This window comes from Elephas maximus, chromosome 21 (genome assembly GCF_024166365.1).
Source record: "Elephas maximus indicus isolate mEleMax1 chromosome 21, mEleMax1 primary haplotype, whole genome shotgun sequence".
Classification (NCBI taxonomy): Eukaryota; Metazoa; Chordata; class Mammalia; order Proboscidea; family Elephantidae; genus Elephas; species Elephas maximus.
The window spans coordinates 35,292,161-35,314,450 of record NC_064839.1 but is presented as its reverse complement, the minus strand read 5'-3'; the positions used below and the strand labels follow the sequence as shown (position 1 = coordinate 35,314,450).

The 22,290-nt window shown below is 40.3% G+C and overlaps 1 protein-coding gene across 1 annotated transcript in view; it reads right to left on the bottom strand.

Annotated features, from left to right (window-relative positions):
• The window catches only part of TANGO6 (transport and golgi organization 6 homolog), a 207,689-nt gene that overhangs the window by 29,357 nt on the left and 156,042 nt on the right, over positions 1 to 22,290 (bottom strand). The window contains exon 17 of the mRNA XM_049864569.1: positions 15,926 to 16,039. Within this exon, the coding sequence (XP_049720526.1) occupies positions 15,926 to 16,039 (114 nt within the window). The remainder of the gene's footprint in view (positions 1 to 15,925; positions 16,040 to 22,290) is intronic.

Sequence of the window (22,290 nt, the reverse complement as noted above, 5' to 3'; positions counted from 1 at the left end):
CTGGTTCCATGTCCTCTTCTGAAACTGGCCTGAATTTCTTCTGGCAGTTCCCTGTCGATATACTGCTGCAACTGCTTTTGAATGGTCTTTGGTAAAATTTTGCTTACTTGTGATATTAATGATATTGTTTGATAATTTCCACATTTGGTTGGATCACCTTTCTTAAGAATAGGCATAAATATGGATCTCTTTCAGTTGGTCGGCCAGGTAGCTGTTTTCCAAATTTCTTGGCATACACGAGTAAGCACTTCCAGCACTGCATCCGTTTGCTGAAACATCTCAATTGGTATTCCATCAATTCCCAGAGCCTAGTTTTTCACTAATAATCTTCAGGACATCTTGCACTTCTTCCCTCGGTACCATTGGTTCCTGATCATATGTTAAAGATTATAGCCAAGAAAACCCTATAGAGCAGTTCTACTCTGTAAAACATGAGGTTGCCATGAGTTGGAATCAGCTTGATGGCAACAGGTTCTATCCTTTTATTTCTTCTTTATATTTAATTGGGGCTATTATATTAACTAAAAAAAAATGCATGCAGCTATGAACTTAAGTTCAGGAAAGGAGACACTACAAAATAATTGTTATAATAAAGGTACACTGAGTCCAACAGCCTCTAAAGAAAAGCGTCTGACAGATGAGACTTTACCTAATTTGGTGTTTAACTTGAGCTCCAGCTCACGTTAATGATGTTACCTAAGATACCCTGGATGATGACATCACCCTTGTTCCAGGTGAATGAGTGAACTAAGTAAGATGTAGAGGGAAGATGATATTATACTTTCATTAGCACTTGGCTAATGTAAGCTACCAGTAACAACTAGAAATGAATGCTAATTCTTCCTGGCATTAGCTTTGGAAATGCCAGTCTTCTCACAAGCTTTAGTTTCCTCATTCACAAAATATGAAGATTGGATTATTTCCCAAAGTATGTTCCATGGAATATTACTTGGCATGCTTATAGTGAAAAAAGTGTTCCTTGGTAAATGAGTTTAGGAAATCGTTAGTTTTCTGTGCTGCAGAGCTTCTCAGGCTCCTTCATAGGCGAACATACACTGAATCACCAAGAGAGAAATATACAGTTGTATGCAGCATTTTTCAAATTTGACCATGGAGGCTATACTAAAAGAAGCAACTCATGAAGTTAGTATGCCAAGGGAATTTTTTTTTTAATTTTTTTGTGCTTTAAGTGAAAATTTACAAATCAAGTCAGTCTCTCATGCAAAAATTTATTTATATCTTACTATTTTTATATACTCCTAATTGCTCTCCCCCAATGAGACAGCACATTCCTTTCTTCCATTCTCTCTTTTCATGTTCATTTGGCCAGCTTCTGATGCCCTCTGCCCTCTCATATCCCCTCCAGATAGGAGATGCCAACATAGTCTCATGTGCCTACTTGATCCAAGAAGCTCATTCTTCACCAGCATCATTTTCTATCCCATTGTCCAGTCCATTTCCTGTCTGAAGAATTGGCTTTAGGAATGGTTCCTGTCCTGGGCTAACAGAAGGTCTGGGGACCATGATCACCGGAGCCCTTCTAGTCTCAGTAAGACCACTAAGTCTTGTCTTTTTACGAGAATTTGAGGTTTGCATCCCACTGCTCTCCTGCTCCCACAGGGGTTCTCTGTTATGTTCCCTGTCCGGGCAGTCATTGGTTGTAGCCGGGCACCATCTAGTTCTTCTGGTCTCAGGCTGATGTAGTCTCTGGTTTATGTGGCCCTTTCTGTCAATTACCTTGTGTCTTTGGTGTTCTTCATTTTCCTTTGCTTCGGGTGGGCTGAGACTAATTGATGCATCTTAGATGGCCGCTTGCTAGCGTTTAAGACCCGAGACACCGCTCTCCAAAGTGGGATGCAGAATGTCTTCTTAATAGATTTTACTATGCCAATTGACTTAGATGTCCCCTGAGGCCATGGTCCCCAAACCCCCGCCCCTGCTATGCTGGCCTTCGAAGCATTCAGTTTATTCTGGAAACTCCTTTGCTTTTGGTTTATTCCCATTGTGCTGACCTCTCCTTTATTGTGTGTTGTCTTTCCCTTCATCACCTAAAATAGTTCTGGACTACTTTCTAATTAGTGAATACTCCTCTCCCTCCCTCCCTCCCTCCCAACTCTCTTAATCATCAAAGAATGTTTTCTTCTCAGTTTAAACTATTTCTTGAGTTCTTACAATAGTGGTCTTATACAATAGTTGCCCTTTTGCAACTGACTAATTTCACTCAGCATAATGCCTTCCAGGTTCCTCCATGTTATGAAATGTTTCACAGATTCATCACTGTTCTTCATCGAAGCGTAGTATTCCATTGTGTGAATATACCATAATTTATTTATCCATTTATCTGTTGACAGGCACCTTGGTTGCTTCCATCTTTTTGCTATTGTAAACAGTGCTGCAGTGAACATGGGTGTGCATATACCCTTTCGTGTAAAGGCTCTTATTTCTCTAGGATATATTCCAAACAGTGGGATTGCTGGATCCCATGGTAGCTCTATTTCTAGCTTTTTAAGAGAGCGCCAAATCAATTTCCAAAATGGTTGTACCATTTTACATTCCTAGTGTATAAGTGTTCCAATCTCTCTACAACCTCTCTAACATTTATTGTTTTGTGTTTTTTGGATTAATGCCAGCCTTGTTGGAGTAAGATGGAATCTCATTGTAGTTTTGATTTGCATTTCTCTAATGACTAATGATCGTGACCATTTCCTCATGTTAGCTACCTGAATGTCTTCTTTAGTGAAATGCCTGTTCATTATCTTTTGCCCGTTTTTTAATTGGGTTATTTGTCTTTTTTTAGTCGGGTTTTTGCAGTATCATGTAGATTTTAGAGGTCAGGCACTGATCGGAAATGTCACAGCTAAAAACTTTTTCCCAGTCTGTAGGTAATCTTTTTACTCTTTTGGTGAAGTCTTTGGATGAGCATAGGTGTTTGATTTTTAGGAGCTCCCAGTTATCTAGTTTCTCTTCTGCATTGTCAGTAATGTTTTATACATTATTTATGCCATGTATTAGGGCTCCTAACATTGTCCCTGTTTTTTCTTCCATGATCTTTATCGCTTTAGATTTTATATTTAGGTCTTTGATCCATTTTGAGTTTGTTTTTGTGCATGGTGTGAGGTATGGGTCTTGTGTCATTTTTTTGCAGATGGATAACCAGTAATGCCAGTACCATTTGTTAAAAAGACTGTCTTTTCCCCATTTAAATGATTTTGGTCCTTTGTCAAATATCAACTGCTCCTATGTGGATGGATTTATGTCTGGATTCTCAGTTCTGTTCCATTGGTATATGTATCTGTTGTTGTACCAGCACCAGGCTGTTTTGACTACTCTGGCAGTATAATAGGTTCTAAAATCAGGTAGAGTGAGGCCTCCCACTCTGTTCTTCTTTATCATTAATGCTTAACTTATCTGGGGCCTGTTTCCCTTCCATATGAAGTTGGTGATTTGTTTCTCCATTTCATTAAAAAATGTCACTGGAATTTGTATCGGAATTGCATTTTATCTATAGATCGCTTTTGGTAGGATAGACATTTTTACAATGCTAAGTCTTCCTATCCATGATCAAGGTATGTTATTTCCACTTATGTAGGTTTCTTTTGGTTTCTTGCAGAGGTGTTTTGTAGCTTTCTTTGTATAAGTCTTTTATATCTCTGGTAAGATTTATTCCTACGTATTTTATCTTCTTGGGGGCTACTGTAAATGGTATTGATTTGGTGATTTCCTCTTTGATGTTCTTTTTTTGGTGTAGAGGAATCCACCTGATTTTTGTATGTTTATCTTGTATCCTGATACTCTGTTGAACTCTTCTATTAGTTTCAGTAGTTTTCTTGAGGATTCCTTAGGGTTTTCTATGCATAAGACCATGTCATTTGCACATAGAGATACTTTTACTTCTTCTTTGCCCATCTGGATGCCCTTTCTTTCTTTATCTAGCCTAACTGCTCTGGCTACGACCTGCAGCACAATGCTGAATAAGAGTTGTGATAAAGGGCATACTTGTCTGGTTCCAAATCTCAAGGGGAATGCTTTCAGACTCTCTCCATTTAGGATGATGTTGGCTATTGGCTTTGTATAAATGCCCTTTATTATGTTGAGGAATTTTCTGCCAAGGGAAATTTTTGTGAAATATAAATTAAATCATCTCTAAGGTCTTTTCCCACCATAGTCTGTCAGTTTGTCATAGTGTGATGGCTTACATGTTGCAACTATGATGCTGGAAGCTATGTCACCAGTATTTCAAATACCCACAAAGTCACCAGTGGTGGATAAGTTTCAGTGGAGCTACCAGACTAAGACAGACTAGGAAGAAAAGACTGGCAATCTAATTTTGAAAACTGGCCAGTGAAAACCTTCTGGATCATAACACAGTAACGAACAACAACAAAGGTCCCTTCCAGCTCTAACAGTCTAAAATTCTGTGAAGTGAAATGTTTGAATGAGATCACCTTTTTCTTGGTCATTTTAGATCAGAATAAGAAGGATAAGTAGAATGCTATCTTGTAGAAAATAAGGTATTGTGATTTTGATGCAGAAGAAAAAGGAGCCCTGGTGGTACAGTGGTTAAAGCACTTGGCTGCTAACCAAAAAGCTGGCAGTTCGAACTTTACCAGCCACTAGTAAAATTTTTTAGTAAAAGATGTAGCAGTAGGCTTCCGTAAAGATTACAGCCTTGGAAACCCTATGGGGCAGTTCTACTCTATCCTATAGGGTCGCTGTGAGTCAGAATCCATGGCAAAGAGTTTACAGGCTATGCAGAAGTGCAAAGCAAGGAAGTTCTAACATATGTAGATCTATGTAAATGATTATGCAGAAAAGACAGGAATGGAGCAGTTTTAAATGTTAGGCCTCCTAAACTGTCATTTATGTTATCACAAGAAAAGGCTGAGCATTTCAGTTTAGCAGTCATAGTAAGGTACTGAGTCCTAATGTTTTCAGCTTTATTTCTTAAATCCATCACTAACCTCATATGGATCTGGCCAAGTAACTGTTGAGGATATCTATGGGACTGTCCCATTGTCATAGGCCCTTACTCCAACCTCATCTCTCACAAATGACTTTGTGGAGGCCGAACGTGCTTTTACATAAACCAGGACTCCCACGCTCCCTAGCTGGGCCAACCAGATTGGTTGATCTGGGGATGGGCACATGATTTTAGCAGGAACATAAAGTCTCTTCCCTGGAATTTTTGCATCTGGGGTCAGACTGGGAATCTGAGCATCGGATATAAGATGCAACATCGGGCCACTGTCAGTGGTTATGCTGCTGCTACAGGGAGGAAGCTGGGCTAGAGTGTAAGGGCATGAAGCTGAAATGTGAAAGGAGCAGAGACAATAGATGGAGCATTTCAGTTTCAGTTTCTAAGAATCAGTGACCCCTACTTCCATCTCTGCTTTTCGCACAACATGGTTGTTCAGCCCTTCTTTGGATTCTGTAAGCTAAAAAGTTCCCTTTCTTTAAAGCTAGTTCGAACTGAAAGCAGCTAGCGTTATTATTTTGTGGTACTATATCCACAGCTTGCTACAGGAGATAATAAAGAGAAAAAAATAGTGTGAGAGGTCAAATCAAGTCCAAACATATGCTAAGTTCTTTTTGGTTCAATAACTACAAAGTATCTAAGTTCCTATACATTTCCCCAGTAGAGTCAGTATTATGAGAAAGAAAGAGGTGGTATATGCAATCATAAGATCCCTGGTCTGAGTCAGAAGCCTGAATTCCATTTAAGTAAAGTCTATCTTCCAAAGTCTGAGATGACCAATGGCCAGAGACTGGCACAATAAAGCGTAAGGTACTAAAACTTCCAGCCCTGAAATCAGTTGCTTATTCATTCAGATTGAATATAAAATCTTTGGTGGCTTAAAAAAATTATTTAAAAAGCCCACCAAATTTATGGACCAGGTAGTAGCAGTGGTGGTGGTGGCAGCGGCGGCGGCAATAACAATTGGTAGTAATCATTATCATCTTTTACATTTATAACCTTCACAGTTTGCAGAGTTTCAGATACATTATCCCACCTAATTCTTGTCACACTTCTGTCAGGTAGGTAGGACAGATGTGAAAATGAGGTTCACAAAGGTTAAGAGATTTGCACCAAGACCACACTTTTTTTTTTTTTAATTGTGCTTTAGGTGAAAGTTTACAGCTCAAGTTAATTTCTCATTAAAAAAAAAAAAAAGATTTATACACATATTGTTATGTGACCCTAGTTGCAATCCCTATAACATGACAGCACACTCCCCTTTTCCACCCTAGGTTTCCCAAATCCATTCAACCAGCTCCTATTCCTTTCTGCCTTCTCATCCCACCTCCGGACAGGAGCTGGCCATTTAGTCTCGTGTTTTCTTTTGTTTTTTTTTTTTAATCTACTTGAGCTAAGAAGCACATTCTTCATGAGTATGGTTTTATGTCTTATAGTCCAGTCTAATCTTTGTCTGAAGAGTTGGCTTTGGAAATGGTTTTAGTTCTGGGTTAACAGAGAGTCTGGAGGCCATGTCTTCTGGGGTCCCTCTAGTCTCAGCCAGACCATTAAGTCTGGTCTTTTTACATGAATTTGAGTGCTGCACTGCACTTTTCTCCTGGTCTGTCAGGGACTCACTGTTGTGTTTCCTGTCAGGGCTGTTGTCAGTGGTAGCTGAGCACCATCTAGTTCTTCTGGTCTCAGGCAGATCGAGTCTGTGGTTTATGTGGCCCTTTTATCTCTTGGGCTAATATTTTCCTTGTGTCTTTGGTGTCCAGCATTCTCCTTTGCTCCAGGTAGGTTGGGACCAACTGATGCATCTTAGATGGCCGCTTGCTAGCTTTTAAGATGCCAGATGCCACTCACCAAAGTGGGATGCAGAATGTTTTCTTAACAAGCTTTGTTATGCCAGTTGACCTAGATGTCCCCTGAAACCATGGTCCCCAGACCCCCACACCCCTGCTACTCTGTCCCTCAAAGTGTTTGGTTGTGTTCAGGAAACTTCGTAGCTTTTGGCTTAGCCCAGTTGCGTGGACTTCCCCTGTATTGTGTGTTGTCTTTCCCTTCACCTAAGATAATTCTTGTCTACTATCTAGTTAGTGGATTCCCCTCTTCCTCCCTCCCCGCCGTGGTAACCATCAAAGAATGTTTTCTTCTATGTTTAAACCTTTTCTTGAATTCTCATAATAGTGGCCAAGACCAGAATTTGAAGCCCAATAATCCAAAAATTATTCTATGCTCCTTCAATAATGTTTTATATTTAAGTGTCAGAATGAATTTCCTTCAAGGTAAGCATATCAGAAACACTGCTTCTCTTGGTTTCTTGAGGCTAGAGGATGTGGCAAGTACTCTCAAAGGAAAAATAAAGAGAGAAAGACAGAGAGAGAGAAATCTCACATAGAACACGATCTTCTAAAGATGCACAATAATGAAATGGGAAAAAGTAAGCACAAAAGGATGAGGTCTATGGAATCTGTAGGGTATTTTCTTCTAAGACTGAAATGTAGCAGTAACAATTAGGATACATAACGTGAGTGGAGAAGGAAGTTTGAGGGAAAGAGACAATTTATAAACTTGCAAAATTCCTCTATACCCCATCTCTCTTGACACTGTAAATAGCATCGAACAAATACTGAATTCTTATTAAATGCCCATTATTAACAATATCAACACTGAAAACACCTATGCCCTCAGGCCTTCAAGTAGGATTTGTCTTCTGCCTGCATGTCAGATGGGATGCTCACTAACATCTGCTTCAGAGAGCAACAGGGGCAGCTGAGTGAAGTATCAGTGGCATCTTGAGCAATTTATGGAGAGTTTTTAGAGTGTGAAGGCTCTAGCCAGTAGTAGAAGATGGTCAACTGGTTGCAGATATACGCTTTGAGGAAGTGGACACGCTCTTTGATTTCAGTCCTGGAAGGGCTCTCCCAAGCACTTTTCCAAAGTTTACAGAGGAGTTATTATTTGGATCCCAGTCCTTTTTGCATAAATGTTCTTTTCATTTGTTCCTCACACAGAACCTTCTATCTGTTAAAAGGAGCGATGTCTGTGGAACTAGCTCTGGGAAAGAAACTGGGCCAGTTTACTGTATATGTAGCACAAAAAAAAACCCAACAAATATTATTAAAATAACTTTCAGGATAAAACAACACCAGTAAAAGGCAAGAGATTTTCCATTCAGTCTGTCCATTACTTATAACTCGACATTTGTGCTGCATCAAAAATTAAAAACCATATCCTCTTCAGGTTCTACTTTTCATTTAGTCTGGACAGACAGATACAAGGTGAACCTAGGATATACACAGTAAATCTTTTGAATGGATCATGTGTAACTCCTGTAATTAAAAAAAGGATGGCATCGTATACAAACTATTTCATTTTTTAAGCTAGGGTTTGCCTTCTCTTTCACAGAGAAGGAGAGAGTAACTGCTACTGTACAAATGTTAGTGAAACCACTATTCATGATGTTAATAAGAAAAGGTTTCTGCCATTAGAGTCCAACACTAGATTCAAATGACAAAAATTAAAATTACTTCAGGGTGGAGGCCTGTACTTGGCTGAACAGCTGAGTCAACCATCAATTAATAAATAATCCAAACGGTTCCTCCTCAAAGATTCATTCTTCCAGTCTTTCTTATTTTTGAGAAACTATAGTCAGAACAAGGCCAGGACCCGACTGCAGGGCAGACATCAATTGCTCATATACAAGTTCAAGTTGAAATTGAAGAAAATTAAAACAAGTCCATGAAAGCCAAAGTATGACCTTGAGTATATCCCACCTGAATTTAGAGATCATCTCAAGAACAGATTTGATACATTGAACGCTAATGACCAAAGACAAGATGAGTTGTGGAAGGACATCAAGGACATAATACCTGAAGAAAACAAGAGGTCATTAAAAGGACAGGAAAGAAAAGACCAAAAGGGATGTCAGAAGAGACTCTGAAACTTGCTCTTGAACATCATGTACCTAAAGCGAACGGAAGAAAGATGCAGTAAAAGAGCCGAACAGAACATTTAGTATTATAATGAAATATGCAAAAATCTGGAGTTAGAAAACTAAAAGAGAGGAACATGCTTGGCATTTCTCAAGCTGAAAGAAGTGAAGAAAAAAATCAAGCCTTGAGTTGCAATAGTGAAGGATTCTATGGGCAAAATACTGAACAACGCAGGAAGGATCAAAAGAAGGTGGAAGGAGCACACAGAGTCACAGTACCAAAAAGAATTGGTCAGTGTTCAGTCATTTCAGGAGGTAGCATATGATCAAGAGCCAGTGGTACTGAAGGTACAGAAATCCAAGCTTCACTGAAGACACTGGCAAAAAACAAAGCCAAGAATTGACAGAATACCAACTGAGTATTTGAACAAATGGATGCAGAGCTGGAATTGCTCACCTGTCTATGCCAAGAAATTTAGAAGACAGCTACCTGGCCAACCAACTGGAAGAGGTGCATATTTATGCCTATTCCCAAGAAAGGTGATCCAACTGAATGCAGAAATTATTGAACAATATCATTACTATCACATGCAAGTAAAATTTTGCTGAAGATCATTCAAAAGTGGTTGTAACAGTACACCGACAGGGAACTGCCAGAAATTCAAGCTGGATTCAGAAGAGGACGTGGAACCAGGGATATCATGGCTGATGTCGGATGGATCCTGGCTGAAAGCAGAGAATACCAGAAAGATGTTTACCTGTGTTTTATTGACTACTCAAAGGCATTCAATTATGTGGGTCATAATAAATTACAGATAACATTGCAAAGAATGGGAATTCTAGGACACTTAATTGTGCTGAGGAATCTTTACATAGATCAAGAGGCAGTTGTTCAGACAGAACAAGGGGATACTGATTGGTTTAAAGTCAGGAAAGGTGTATGTCAGGGTTGTATTCTTTCACCATACTTATTCAATCTGTATGCTGAGCAAATAATCTGAAAAGCTGGACTATATGAAGAAGAACAAGGCATCAGGATTGGAGGAAGACTCATTAACAACTTGTGATATTCAGATGACACAATCTTGCTTGCTGAAAGCAAAGAGGACTTGAGGTACTTACTGAAAAAGATCAAAGACCACAGCCTTCAGTATGGATTATACCTCAACATAAAGAAGACAAAAATCTTCACAACTGGACCAATACGCAACATCATGATAAACACAGAAAAGACTGAAGTTGTCAAGGATTTCATTTTCCTTGGATCCACAACCAACACCCATGGAAGCAGCAGTCAAGAAATAAAAAGATGCATTGCATTCGGTAAATCTGCTGCAAAAGATCTCTTTAAAGTGTTAAAAAACAAAGATGTCACTTTAAGGACTAAGGTGTACCTGACCCAAGCCATGGTGTTTTTGATTGCCTCATATGCATGTGAAAGCTCTACAATGAATAAAGAAGACAGAAAAACAGTTGATGTCTTTGAATTATGGTGTTAATGAAGCATACTGAATACACCATGGACTGCCAAAAGAATGAACAAATCTGCCAACGTACAGCCAGAATGTTCCTCAGAGCATGTTATCAGGACGGACCAGTCCCTGGAGAAGGTCATCATGCTTGGTAAGTAGAGGGTCAGCGAAAAAGTGGAAAACCCTCAACAAGATGGACTGACACAGTGGCCGCAACAATGGGCTTAAGCATAACAACGATCATGAGAATGGTGCAGGACCTGGCAGCGTTTTGTTCTGTTGTACACAGGATTGCTATGAATCGGAACCAACTCGAAGGCACCTAAAAACAACATCTGATATTAAGGCTTATTCGTCATCTTGAAATAATGAATTCTGAAATCTACTACTGATCGCCTGCTGGACAAGGTAAAGAATATATTATTATTTTTTAATCTAAAATTAGGGATTAGAAGGAAGAAAAGTCATACACTGGGAATTACCTTTTAATATTAAAAAGCAAGGGAAAGATTTTCAACATAAAGCACTTCCAGTACTTAACTATAAACCTATAAACCGACTATAAACCTATGTGCAAAGTTCTCAAATACTTTACAATCCTTCTAAGACATCAACTTTTCAATAAATTATGTAAAGGACTGCAGGTAGTAGTTATCTTGATAAATCCAGAACTACGGTCAACCTCAAATCACATTTTTTTTTTTTTACAGTTCATAGACATTAAAATCACTTTTTTCCTTTTTTTAAAATAATTTTTATTGAGCTTTAAGTGAATGTTTACAAATCAAGTCAGTCTGTCACATATAAGCCTATATACACCTTACTCCATACTCCCACTTACTCTCCCCTGAGTCAGCCCTTCCAGTCTATCCTTTTGTGACAATTTTGCCAGTTTCTAACCCTCTCTACCGTCCTATTTCCCCTCCAGACAGGAGATGCCAACACAGTCTCAAGTGTCCACCTGATACAAGTAGCTCACTCTTCATCAGCATCTCTCTCCAACCCACTGTCCAGTCCCTTCCATGTCTGATGAATTGTCTTCGGGAATGGATCCTGTCCTGGGCCAACAGAAGGTCTGGGGACCATGACTGCCGGGATTCCTCTAGTCTCAGTCAGACCATTAAGTCTGGTCTTTTTATGAGAATTTGGGGTCTGCATCCCACTGATCTCCTGCTCCCTCAGGGGTTCTCTGTTGTGATCACTCTCAGGGGAGTCATCGGTTGTGGCCGGGCACCATCTAGTCCTTCTGGTCTGAGGATGATGTAAGACTCTGGTTCATGTGGCCCTTTCTGTCTCTTGGGCTCATAGTTGTCGTGTGACCTAAAATCACTAATTTTAAAAACCTTTTTTTCTGTTCTTTACATTAGATAATTTCTATTATTCTGTCTTCAAGTTTATTCATTCATTCCTTGGTTATCTCCATTCTGATTTTAATCCCATGTGATTTTTTTTCTTTATTTCAGCTATTGTAACTTTTAGTTCTAGAACTTCTATTTGGTTCTTTTTATTTTTAACATTTCTTTGCTGAGATTTCTTATCTTTATTAATTGTAAGCATATTTTTCTTTACTGCTTGAGGATAGTATATAGTTATAATAGGTGCTTTAAATTCCTTATCTGATGATTGCAACATCTGGATCATTTTGGGGTTGGTCTCAGTTAATTTTGTTTTCTCTTGAGAGTATGTTCCACTTTCCTGGTTTCTCATATACTGAGTAATTTTGGGTTGTATCCTGGACACTAGGAATGTTAAATTATGGACTCTGGGTTATGTTCTTTTTCTCCAATGAGTATAGCTTCTTTTGTTTTAGCAGGCATTATCTTGGCTGGTTCAGGCTTCGGCCAGAGATGTAGGCAGAAAGAATTTGGGAATCCTTTCCCTGGATCTTTGCCTTCTAGGATTCCCTCTCTCTCCTGCAGCTGTGGTTTCCCCAGATTCAATCTCCTGGTTTCCCAGGCCTAAAAGACTGATTTTTCCACCAGTGCCCCTGCTGCATTATATATCTCACCATATACTTGTCCCTAGGCTGAAATCCAAGAAAATGGGAACTCATTCTATACATTGGCTCTCCTCTAAGCATGGACTCCTCAAGAGAGGCTGCCTGATTCAGATCACTCTCTAGTGTCTTCAGCTAACTGCTTATTATATTATATCCAGATTTCCTGGTTGTTATCTGAAAGAGGGTAAGTCTGGTAGGATATTAGTTCAGTCATTGCTGCCCCAATTATTCATTATTGCTTTGGAATAAACTTATGAATATGGAAGCTGTAAAAGCTTACAATACTTAAACAAGTAACCTTGCAAAGACCTAACTCTGGAAGAACTGGATAGTTATACACACTTTTCTCATTCTGTTACTCAGCTCGACTTCTGCATGGTATAGATGACTGTTCTTAACTCTGAAGCTGACAGAAAATACAGATCTAAACCTACATATTCCCTCTCCTGGGCGTTTTTCAGCAAGGGTAAGATAGAATGGGAGGCCCTGGGTGGTGCAAATGGTTAATGTACTTGGCTGCTAACCTAAGGGATGCAGGTTCAAGTCCACTCAGAAGCACCATGGAAGAATGGCTCGGTGATCTACTTCCCGAAAATCAGCCACTGAAACCCTAAAGAGAACACTTCTACTCTGACACACATTGGGTTGCCATGATTTGGAACTGACTCAATGGCAAGGTAGAATGGGTTTAGACAGGGTTCCCTTTGCCTTCCACTAGGCCTCAGGCTATGCTTGGGAATGAGTTAAGAAACAGATATGGTCATGAGACCAAAACAAGGCTCAGCAGAGAAAATGACTTATTTTCAATAAGAAAACGAATGCAGCATTTCCCTGCAATGTGAATGTTGTGCTAAGTGCACAGAGCTCTTCAAATGGGAGAAGAAAAACTACTTCACAAGTTGGGGGTGGTGATGGCTTTCTTTTCTGACCCCAACCTTCTGAACCTCTCCCTCTCACTGGACTCTCTACCTCCTTTTCAAGCTGTGGTCAGCACATCTACAAGCAACAGAGAATTCACTGAAACCTGGTATTATCTCTTGGCATTCTCTGGCTTGAGAGACAGTGATTAGAAAGAAAAAAGAGAAAAAAACAAAAACAAAACTTCATCAACAAAGTGGCATTTTCATTTCAGCTGTTCCTGAGGGCAAAACAGAGCAGTAAAGAGAAACCTCAGATTGAAAGCTTTGTGGTTATCTCCGTTTCTCATTCAAGTGCCCCTGATTATAATCACACCTACGATTACAAGATTTAACACACCTGGTCTCAAGGATGCACCAGAAAGAGGAATCATCATTCATGCCATCCCATTTCCTTTTCTTTATTCACTGAGTAAGCACCATTTATAAGTTTCAATCAGGGCAGACCAGAGATGGTTTGGAGAATAGGCAAGAGAATTTTCATTCACATGGCTTTTTGAAAGTGACAGAAATGTTCCCTGGCCACAAATTATTTTAGTACTGGTGAGACAAGCGGTGTTGCTTTTGTTGGCTACTCATGGATGTGAGAAATCTGGATGAGTTTTTTTCTATTTCTTTTCTCACTTTGCTAACTAGATATTTTGCTGTGCTTCACACACACACACACACACACACACACACACACACACTGTGTGTGCGCTCGGTTTTGTAGATTTTTAAAAGTGTGATAACTCATATTTTTAAATATACTTTTTATTTTGAAATGATTTTAGATTTACAGAAAGTCACAAAGATAGTACAGAGAGTGCCCACATGGCTCTTACCAGTTTCCCCTATTGTTAATATCTTACATAAACATGGTTTGTTTGTCAGGAGTTTTGTAGGTTTTTGACAATGGATGAAAAACATTGACTCTTTCTTACTCCCTCTTGTACATAAGGTTCTCAACAAGAGCTATGTGTACACTATAGCAATTTATTTGACTATATGAATTACCGAGTTATGATCTATGTGCTCCCCACCGCCATCAAAGTCCTGGATAATAACCTGGAACTCTAACCCCTCCAGGTGAGTGTTCCCAGTTACTGAGCAATGCTATTGCTTCAGGAGTTTTGATGATCATCCTTCCCCTTCCTCTTTGCACCAGACACTATTAGTTGATTACATAACATCTATTTCCCGCCATCTTCCTGGTTAACTAAAATTCAATTTTGCTCACAGTGGAAATGTTGTCAGTGAAATCCATTCCCAGCTTACCTTGCAGCTAGGAAAAGTTATATAAGACTGTTCTGGCCAATGAAATAAAAAGGAAGTCAGCTGGAGGGTTCTGGCAAAATATTTTCTTCCCCCAAAAAAGGGAACAATTGGGCTGCTGTACTTCTATCCTCCTTCTTCCTAGTTTAAATCAGTCATAATGGCCAGAGCTACAGAAGCTATCTTGTAGCCATGAGACAAAGGCTATGAGGATTATAGAAATATTGGCCCAGATGACACTCAGTTGCTAAATCAATACCTGCCCTACCTACCTACAAATTTCTTGTTATATGAGAAAAACAAAGCCTTACTTGTTTAAGCCACTGTAGTTAGAGTTTTTGTAACTTGCAGTTGAACATGTTTCTACCAGATAAACACATTTAATCCAAAACCTAAACTTACAATAGCAGATGAGAAAGGGAAATGCAGCTGAGGATAAAGCCCAGGGAAGGGGCCATTTGGAACCTCAATCATCTAGCTGCTGGCCAGAACAATAGCAAGTAGATATTTTAAGAAAAAATGTGGATGTATACGGGAAGAAGGGGATAATTAATGAGTTTAAGCTTGTACAAAGATGGAGTCAGGAACTTGATACGGCAAAATTCTAGCATAAATAAAGTCTGTTTTTCTGACAAAGCAATTGCTCTTATAATGGCTTCACTGACACATAGTTAAATACTGATGTGCCAGCCACATCCTGGCATTGTTAATGCCGGTAAGTAAATTATTAACGTAAACCATCTCCATAAAGTCAACTGGGAACAAGTTTCCATTAAAATCAAGAGGAAAATTAATTTAGGGGTCACTCATTCTTAGCACACATATGGACATATATACTTTCTTCCTGTATTGGCCATACCCTGGGGAGAAATCTAGCCTCTCCCACTTACTGGTGGGTCCCACTTAGAGGAGGAATAAAGTTTAATTTATGCAACAACTAAAATCCCATGAATTGAACTTACCACTAGAAAGGAAATATTTAGAACGAGGCCCTTTACTAATTCAACAGGAAAAATTAAATAACTCAGAAATACACATTATTAAAGTTCAGACTACAGAGACATGGTTACTGTGTTTCAGCTAGCTTACCTTGGAATCTACCCTATAGAGAGAATGGCAGGATTCAGAGCCTATATCCATCAGCTGGTTTTGTGCTCTGGTTTTTCTGCAGTAGGTAGTGTGTAGTTTGTCTAATATGTTACAGAGGAAATGGAGATTCTTACTGGAAATGCAAACAGGACAATTTTCATGCTACAAAATCCCTGCTGACTGGTGCACCTGCATGAGTCTATCTAGGGAAAGGTCTGAGGCCTGCGCTAATGAAAGGAAGTCTAGTAAACAGACAAAGGACAAAGAAGTAGAGAAGCTGCAAATGGCAAGAGACTGACTTACCTCAGTAGCTTTCTGGCTGAGTCCCCGAAGCAGAAGCACAATCACGTGGATGGCAGCTCTGCGCACTTGAACTTCACGATCTGTTTTAGCCACAGCAATCAGGCAACCTGTTACCTAGGAGGGTGAGGGAAGAAGAAGTCAATAAAAATCAGGATTGTACAACTACCAATAGCCTTTCGACTGTGCTTTGCTTTCTTCACATCCATCAAAATAGAAAGGGGTGGAGAGTTTCCTCGTTCTCAATAAAGGGAAAAATCTAGGGGTAAAGATCTTGATTCAGTCTGGCTTTTCTGGACAAGGACAAAATGTGGTTTGGAATTCAGGGGGGCAGATTAGGTAGTGGGAAGAAATGTATAAATACTATGTATTTTTAAAAAGGTAAGGTCAAACGGGAATAAGTCGTCAAAGCAGGAAGAACTGTTACTTGTCCCCCTTTGGATACATCAAATTGAAGGGAGAAAAGATAGTCCAAAACACAGCTGTTTCTAGGGACTGAGGACCATGAGACTTAGCTACGCAGGATTCAGAATTCAAGGGCCAGCATGAGTATGAATGTGTCATTGATGAAAGTTCCTGCCTACGGATATAGAAATATTTAAATTGATCTTCTTCAGCATGTCCAGACGTCCCAGCCCCACAAGCAGTGTACACTCCGTGTGAGTCACCAGGGACCAATTTCAGAGACTCCCTGCCTGGGCTTCTTCATTTGTGAAGTAGGGCTCTCAGTGCTAATTTACCTGAAAAGATGGCTCTATAACAGAAAAGACAGACTGGAAATTACTTGAAAAACATGGTGCCAGATATATAGCTAATAATTACATGTCATAAAATGAGATCGTCTCTACACCCCAAACCAACCTGCCCCCCTACTCCTGGTAGGTATAAAAGTATTATAAAACCTCAATAAAGAGACACCATTAAAAACAACAACAAACCTTTCTGAGGCATTAGTGCAAGATTTAAAAGAAAAAACAAAAATTTTCAAATTGTGACCAGTGGCAGCAACAATCTGAAGGTAAACCTAAATTATTCAATTGGTCTCTCAAATACTTTTGTGATTTGATTTTAAAACTTGGTGAGTGTTATTTCTTGGCCAACAGTGAAGGGATTTCTAATCATGATAAGAAAATAGCCAGATTGTGTGTTTGGAAACATGTATAAATACATACTACGCTTAAAAAAAAAAATGGTTTAAAAAAGAATACAGGCACAAATGAGGAAATAAGCTTGTGCAGAAATTTTAACTATGCAGGTTGTATTTTTCACAGCTTTCAAACAGTTGGGCATAGTTCAAAGTGTCTAATTAATCAGTGATGGCAGAGAGATTAGAAGAAGAAGCTTGTTTTTAAATATAATCGCATCTGTGATGCACTGGCATTTAATCAAGTTGTACATCTATTAGACAAACTTGCAGCTTGTAAGTGAAGAGAAATCCCAGAAAAGGTGAACTCTTTAGGGGCTGTTTTTCAAGACTCAGTAAGTTGCTGCTGCCTTTGACCCAGGACATCCTGACCCCAACGCCAGCAGAGGCTTTCATGCCTCTGGCATTAACGGTAGAAGACATTCAGTCCTAGAAGGAATTCCTTGGGTGACCTTCAAACAGGCAACAATATAATGGCTACCTCTACTTGCAGGTTTAGTATTTACAAGATGAGAGCTGAAATCTGAGAAACAAGTCGGAGCTAGGTCTGAGTACATACATTAAAGTTCAGCTTGTTCAGTCCAATAACAAAACTCTGAAAGCCAGCCCAGGATTACGGAACATGCAGATGCTCCTCAGCATTTTGCCTGCCTCCCTCTAGGTTTAGTTTTGAGCCCATGTTTCAATATCTAGCAGACCAAAGCTTCCTGGCCTAGAACCCCGTCGGTGTCTGTCTTTGCCACCCATGTTCTACTTCATTATGCTGAATGGGCCATGTTTCTGCCTTAGGTCTCAGTATAAGGCCAGCTCTGACTGCTGGGCACTAATTCCACAGTCAGGATAGGCAGAAGCATCCTGGCTGGAAACGGACTTTCCTTTCAAGGTCAATTCTCAAATCCCTCTGCCACCGGGAAGGTATGGCTGAGAGAGGAGCTGGTTATTGCAATCCTAGTTGAGATCAGCTGGAATGGTCTCCTGCTTGCCACAAGGCTGTTAAGTGATTTATGCATCAGACTGTACCAAGCCCATCTGCAATCAGCCATTCAGGACCAACAAGAAGAGACTTGAAAAAAGAAGTATGTTCATGAACCTTACTCAACACCTCTGTCACTGGCACCAAATCCTATGAAGTGTGGATCAGAATTTTAATATGGCCTTGCAGATATCATCCAGATTAAACAACAACAAAACACCAGCTGCCACCGAGTCAGTTCCGACTCACGGCAACCCCACGTGTCTCAGAGTACATCTGTGCTCCAGAGTTTTCAACGGCTGTGACCTTTTGGAAGGGGATCACCAGGACTTTCTTCCTAGCTGCCTCTGGTTGGTTTTGAACCACCAACCTTTCAGTTAGTAGCTGGTGCTTAAGTGTTCGCACCACCCAGTGACTCCCATCCAGGTATAAGAACAGCAAAAATGAAAGAAACCTGTTCAGGTCAAGTTCCCAAAACCAACTTGTAATGTTGCTATCCTGCAGGCCAGTGCGGGAGAGACACCTCATCAAACACTAGAAACAGGGAGGCTATGTGACCACTCTCTTCCATCCATCCAATTTGAACAAGTCACTCTCACGGCTAGTTTATCTCACTTCCAACCCCAAGGACATACTCAATGTTGCTCTCCACCTCTAAAAGCCTTGACCAACAGACAGATGATGTAAGGTCTTTACTATTCTATGAACTCGTGTAATATTTCCATTCTCTGTTTCTAAGTTCTCCCAGAGGGCAGAAACCCATTCTATGTGATCTTCATGTCACCTGCACTGAAGGTCAATGTACCTATTCTGGTAAACCATACTATGGAAGGCTCTCTTTGCTGGCTCGATTATATAAATCATTTCTACTTCTGAAAGCCATGCAGAGAAAAAGATAATGATTGCTTTGGATATACTAAAAGTTCAGTTTAAGCAATTTAACACTTGACAGAAGCCAACAGAAATATGGAAAAATATCAGTCTCCAAACAGCTGGCACACTACAAGCATAATCAGACTATATAAATAAAGATAATACAAACTGCAAGATTACCAAAAAACAACTTTGGAAAACTCCAGGAGAGAAAGTACCAGAGTTGACGTATGTATCAAGGAAGCATGGCTTCTACCTTCCAAATGCATCTTCATCCCCTTTCCTAAAGTTTCCTTTGTTAAAATTCAGTCAGTCTTCTATCTTGTCCAAAACTAGAAGTCTGTCTCTTTACTTTGTAAACTAAGAAACCCTAAAAGCAAAGGCAGTGTGACCTCTAATTCATATGTTCTTGGCTTGCTCACTTAACCTGCCACAGAAAAAAACCACGATGGTTACATTAGCTTCCTTGGTGTTTGCCTCAAAGTTCAGGTATGTGAATTCTGGGCACCACATTAAAAGGAGAATGCTCCATGGACTTGTCACCTGGGGCACATCTTACTTGCAGTACCTAGGAAGGCCCTCCCATTGCGGTTCACTTAAATCATGTTTACTTCTCACAGAGAGCAATAAAGACGCAAGAGCCTATCAAGATTTAGTTTCAAGCAACACAGCTTTTGACGGGAACAAGAAGAAATTGGGAAAAATAATAACGCTTTTCAAACATCTTAAATCTTGACATCAAGAGAAAAACTTGAACTCCCAGTACAAAGATTACAGAAGGGCTGAGCTTATACATTATATTCCTTCCCTATCAGAAGGTACCATCACAGCACAGAGAACAGACCACCCAACAGTTAGGATAGCTTTCTTCAAATGTCCAAGAGCTACACCTATAGAAGAAAGGCATTGATGAACCCACAAATCAGACCATGTTAGTGGAGCCTACAGTGGCCACAGTTGGTTCAATTTTATATCAAAATAGATTACGCTTCTCCTCTCTCTCTGCCAGTCTAATACCTGATCAATGTAACCTTCCTGATGCCCTAAAAAGTCTGAGTGGCCCCAGTTCTGTGTTCCCTCAGCAGCTTGTGCTTGCTCTATCGTATCACTGTAGTCCATGGCCTGTTTACTTCTGGGTGTTTCACACGCTACTGAGGTCTCCTTGTGGGAAAAGACTGGGTTATCAGTACCCTCTGGCATGATACCTGGCATTTGCAATGCTCACGAAGGAGAATTCCTTCAGTTTGTAGCCAAAGACAAGTTTCTCCAAAGTTAAAGTTCTTCTTCCACCAATACACACTGGAGCTAAGCATTCTTGAAACTACAAAAAACTTCAAGAGCTTTCCTGAGATACTGAAAAGAATTGTTGCAGAAGAAGGTGCTCTAATCTTTTAAAACATCAGTTAGATCATTTTATTCCTTTGCCCTAGCTTTTGGACTGGGCACCACCTCTCAGACGCCATCTCTTACTATTCTTCCCCTAAACCTTTTCACTCAAACCACACTGGCCTTGCTATTCCCCAGCACCTGTCTCAGGGCCTCTGTACTTGCTACTCACTCCGCCTGGATTCTCTCTATTCAGGCATCTGCCTGCAGCAACCCCTTGCTTCTTTCAGGTCTTTGCTCAGAGAAGTTTTTCTGTCCATCCAAGTTCAGACAATAACAAGGTTCCTTCATGCCCCTTACCTTACTTGATGTATCTTCTTAGCACTTACCAGTATCTGGCACGCTTCCTGTAAAAATGACTTGGGGGTGGTGTCTGACTTCCTCTAACTTCACAAGAGGAAAAGGAAATCAAGATCAACAGCCCAAGGCTGATTCCTATGAGGCAAAGGTCAGACATGCCTCCTCTTTCTGCCATCTCTACCAATTCTGACACTAACCATCCTCCTCACGGCATTCTTTACTTCTCTGCTGGGTTTGACAAATCATTGCAATGGCCACACAGAACTCACAGACAATACTCATGATTATGGGATTGATTACGGAAGTAAAAGGTTACAATTCAGGCTCAGGGATGCTCAGTATACAGTTCTTCCATCAGGATAGCCTTGTTCCAGCTGTGCTTGCAGGCATACCTCTCTCTGGGCTTGGACCCCTGTCCTGCTCAGGCAAGTGTTACAAAGCTCTTTTAGCCCCTGCCAATCAGTGCCCAGAGGCACCCTATTCTGCCAGCAGGCCTCCTGCCCAAAGGCACTCAGCTTTCTTGCTCTGTGGGCTGGGAAGCACACTGTGCAGTCTCTCCTGCCACCACTTCTCTGCCACCAGTTCTCGCCATCTTCAGGGTTACACCTGTCTCCTAGGTCCAGGAGCGTCTCAGCACAGGGATCCTGGGTCCAAAGGATGCGCTCTCAGTGCATGGCTGTTCTTCCTTGGTGGTGGTGGGATCCTCTCTCTGCTCTGGAATTGGCTCTAATTTAAAGCTAAACTGACCAATCCCCTTGGTGGGCCACAACTGCCTTATTTACAGTCCCACCCAATTACCCAGTTGGGAGTTACAAGACCATGGTGAGAAAGGCCACACAAAAGCAATCCATTGTACCACACTTCCTTTCTAGAATGTCAGCTCCATGAGGACAGGGACTTGACTGTGTTTACATCTGTATTCCTACCACCTAGCACAAAGCTTAGCTGTAGGCCCATAACTGGCAAAAAGTAAGTGCTCAATAAATATTTGCTGAATGAATAAACAAATGAACGAAGAGTTACTTAAGAGCCATGCCAAGTATCCCATTTTTTCCATGTGAATGGACAATAGTCATCTGACTACAGGAGGACTCAACTGCTGAAATACTAAGATTGATAGGTGTCAAAGCATGCTAAAACTTGTAGTCCACCCAAGGCAGCTGGTTTGGCACTGATGACAAGGCAAGCGTGGGATGCTACAAAAGAAGCAACATCTCAAAAGAAGAGACCAAAATTATGTGGAGTGGGAAACACCTGGTTTCTCAAATCAGAGGGAATGTACCTTCTGAAGTTTCATTGCCAAAAGCAAGCTCTATTAAGATGAAGCTACATGACCCTTCCTGTTGGTAGATTTTTGCATTCGGCAATTCTCTTCCTTTTCAAGGGCACAAAAGCAATCTTGTAAATGAACTGAAAACATTAATTGAGAGGCAATACAAGGGAGTGGTTAAGAGCAAGGATTCTGGAATCAACTGTCTGGATTCAAATCCCAGCCCTGCCACTTCCTATGTTTGATTTTGGCAAATTAATTAATTTCTCTGTGCCTCAGTTCCTTCTATAAGGATTGGATCACTTGGCATATATGTAAGTCACTCAGAAGAGTATTATGTGCTTGCTATTATTACTAATATTAAACATATCATACCTAGTCTTCCCAACCAGTCTTATTCTCCTCTTTGTTCAATATTTTGT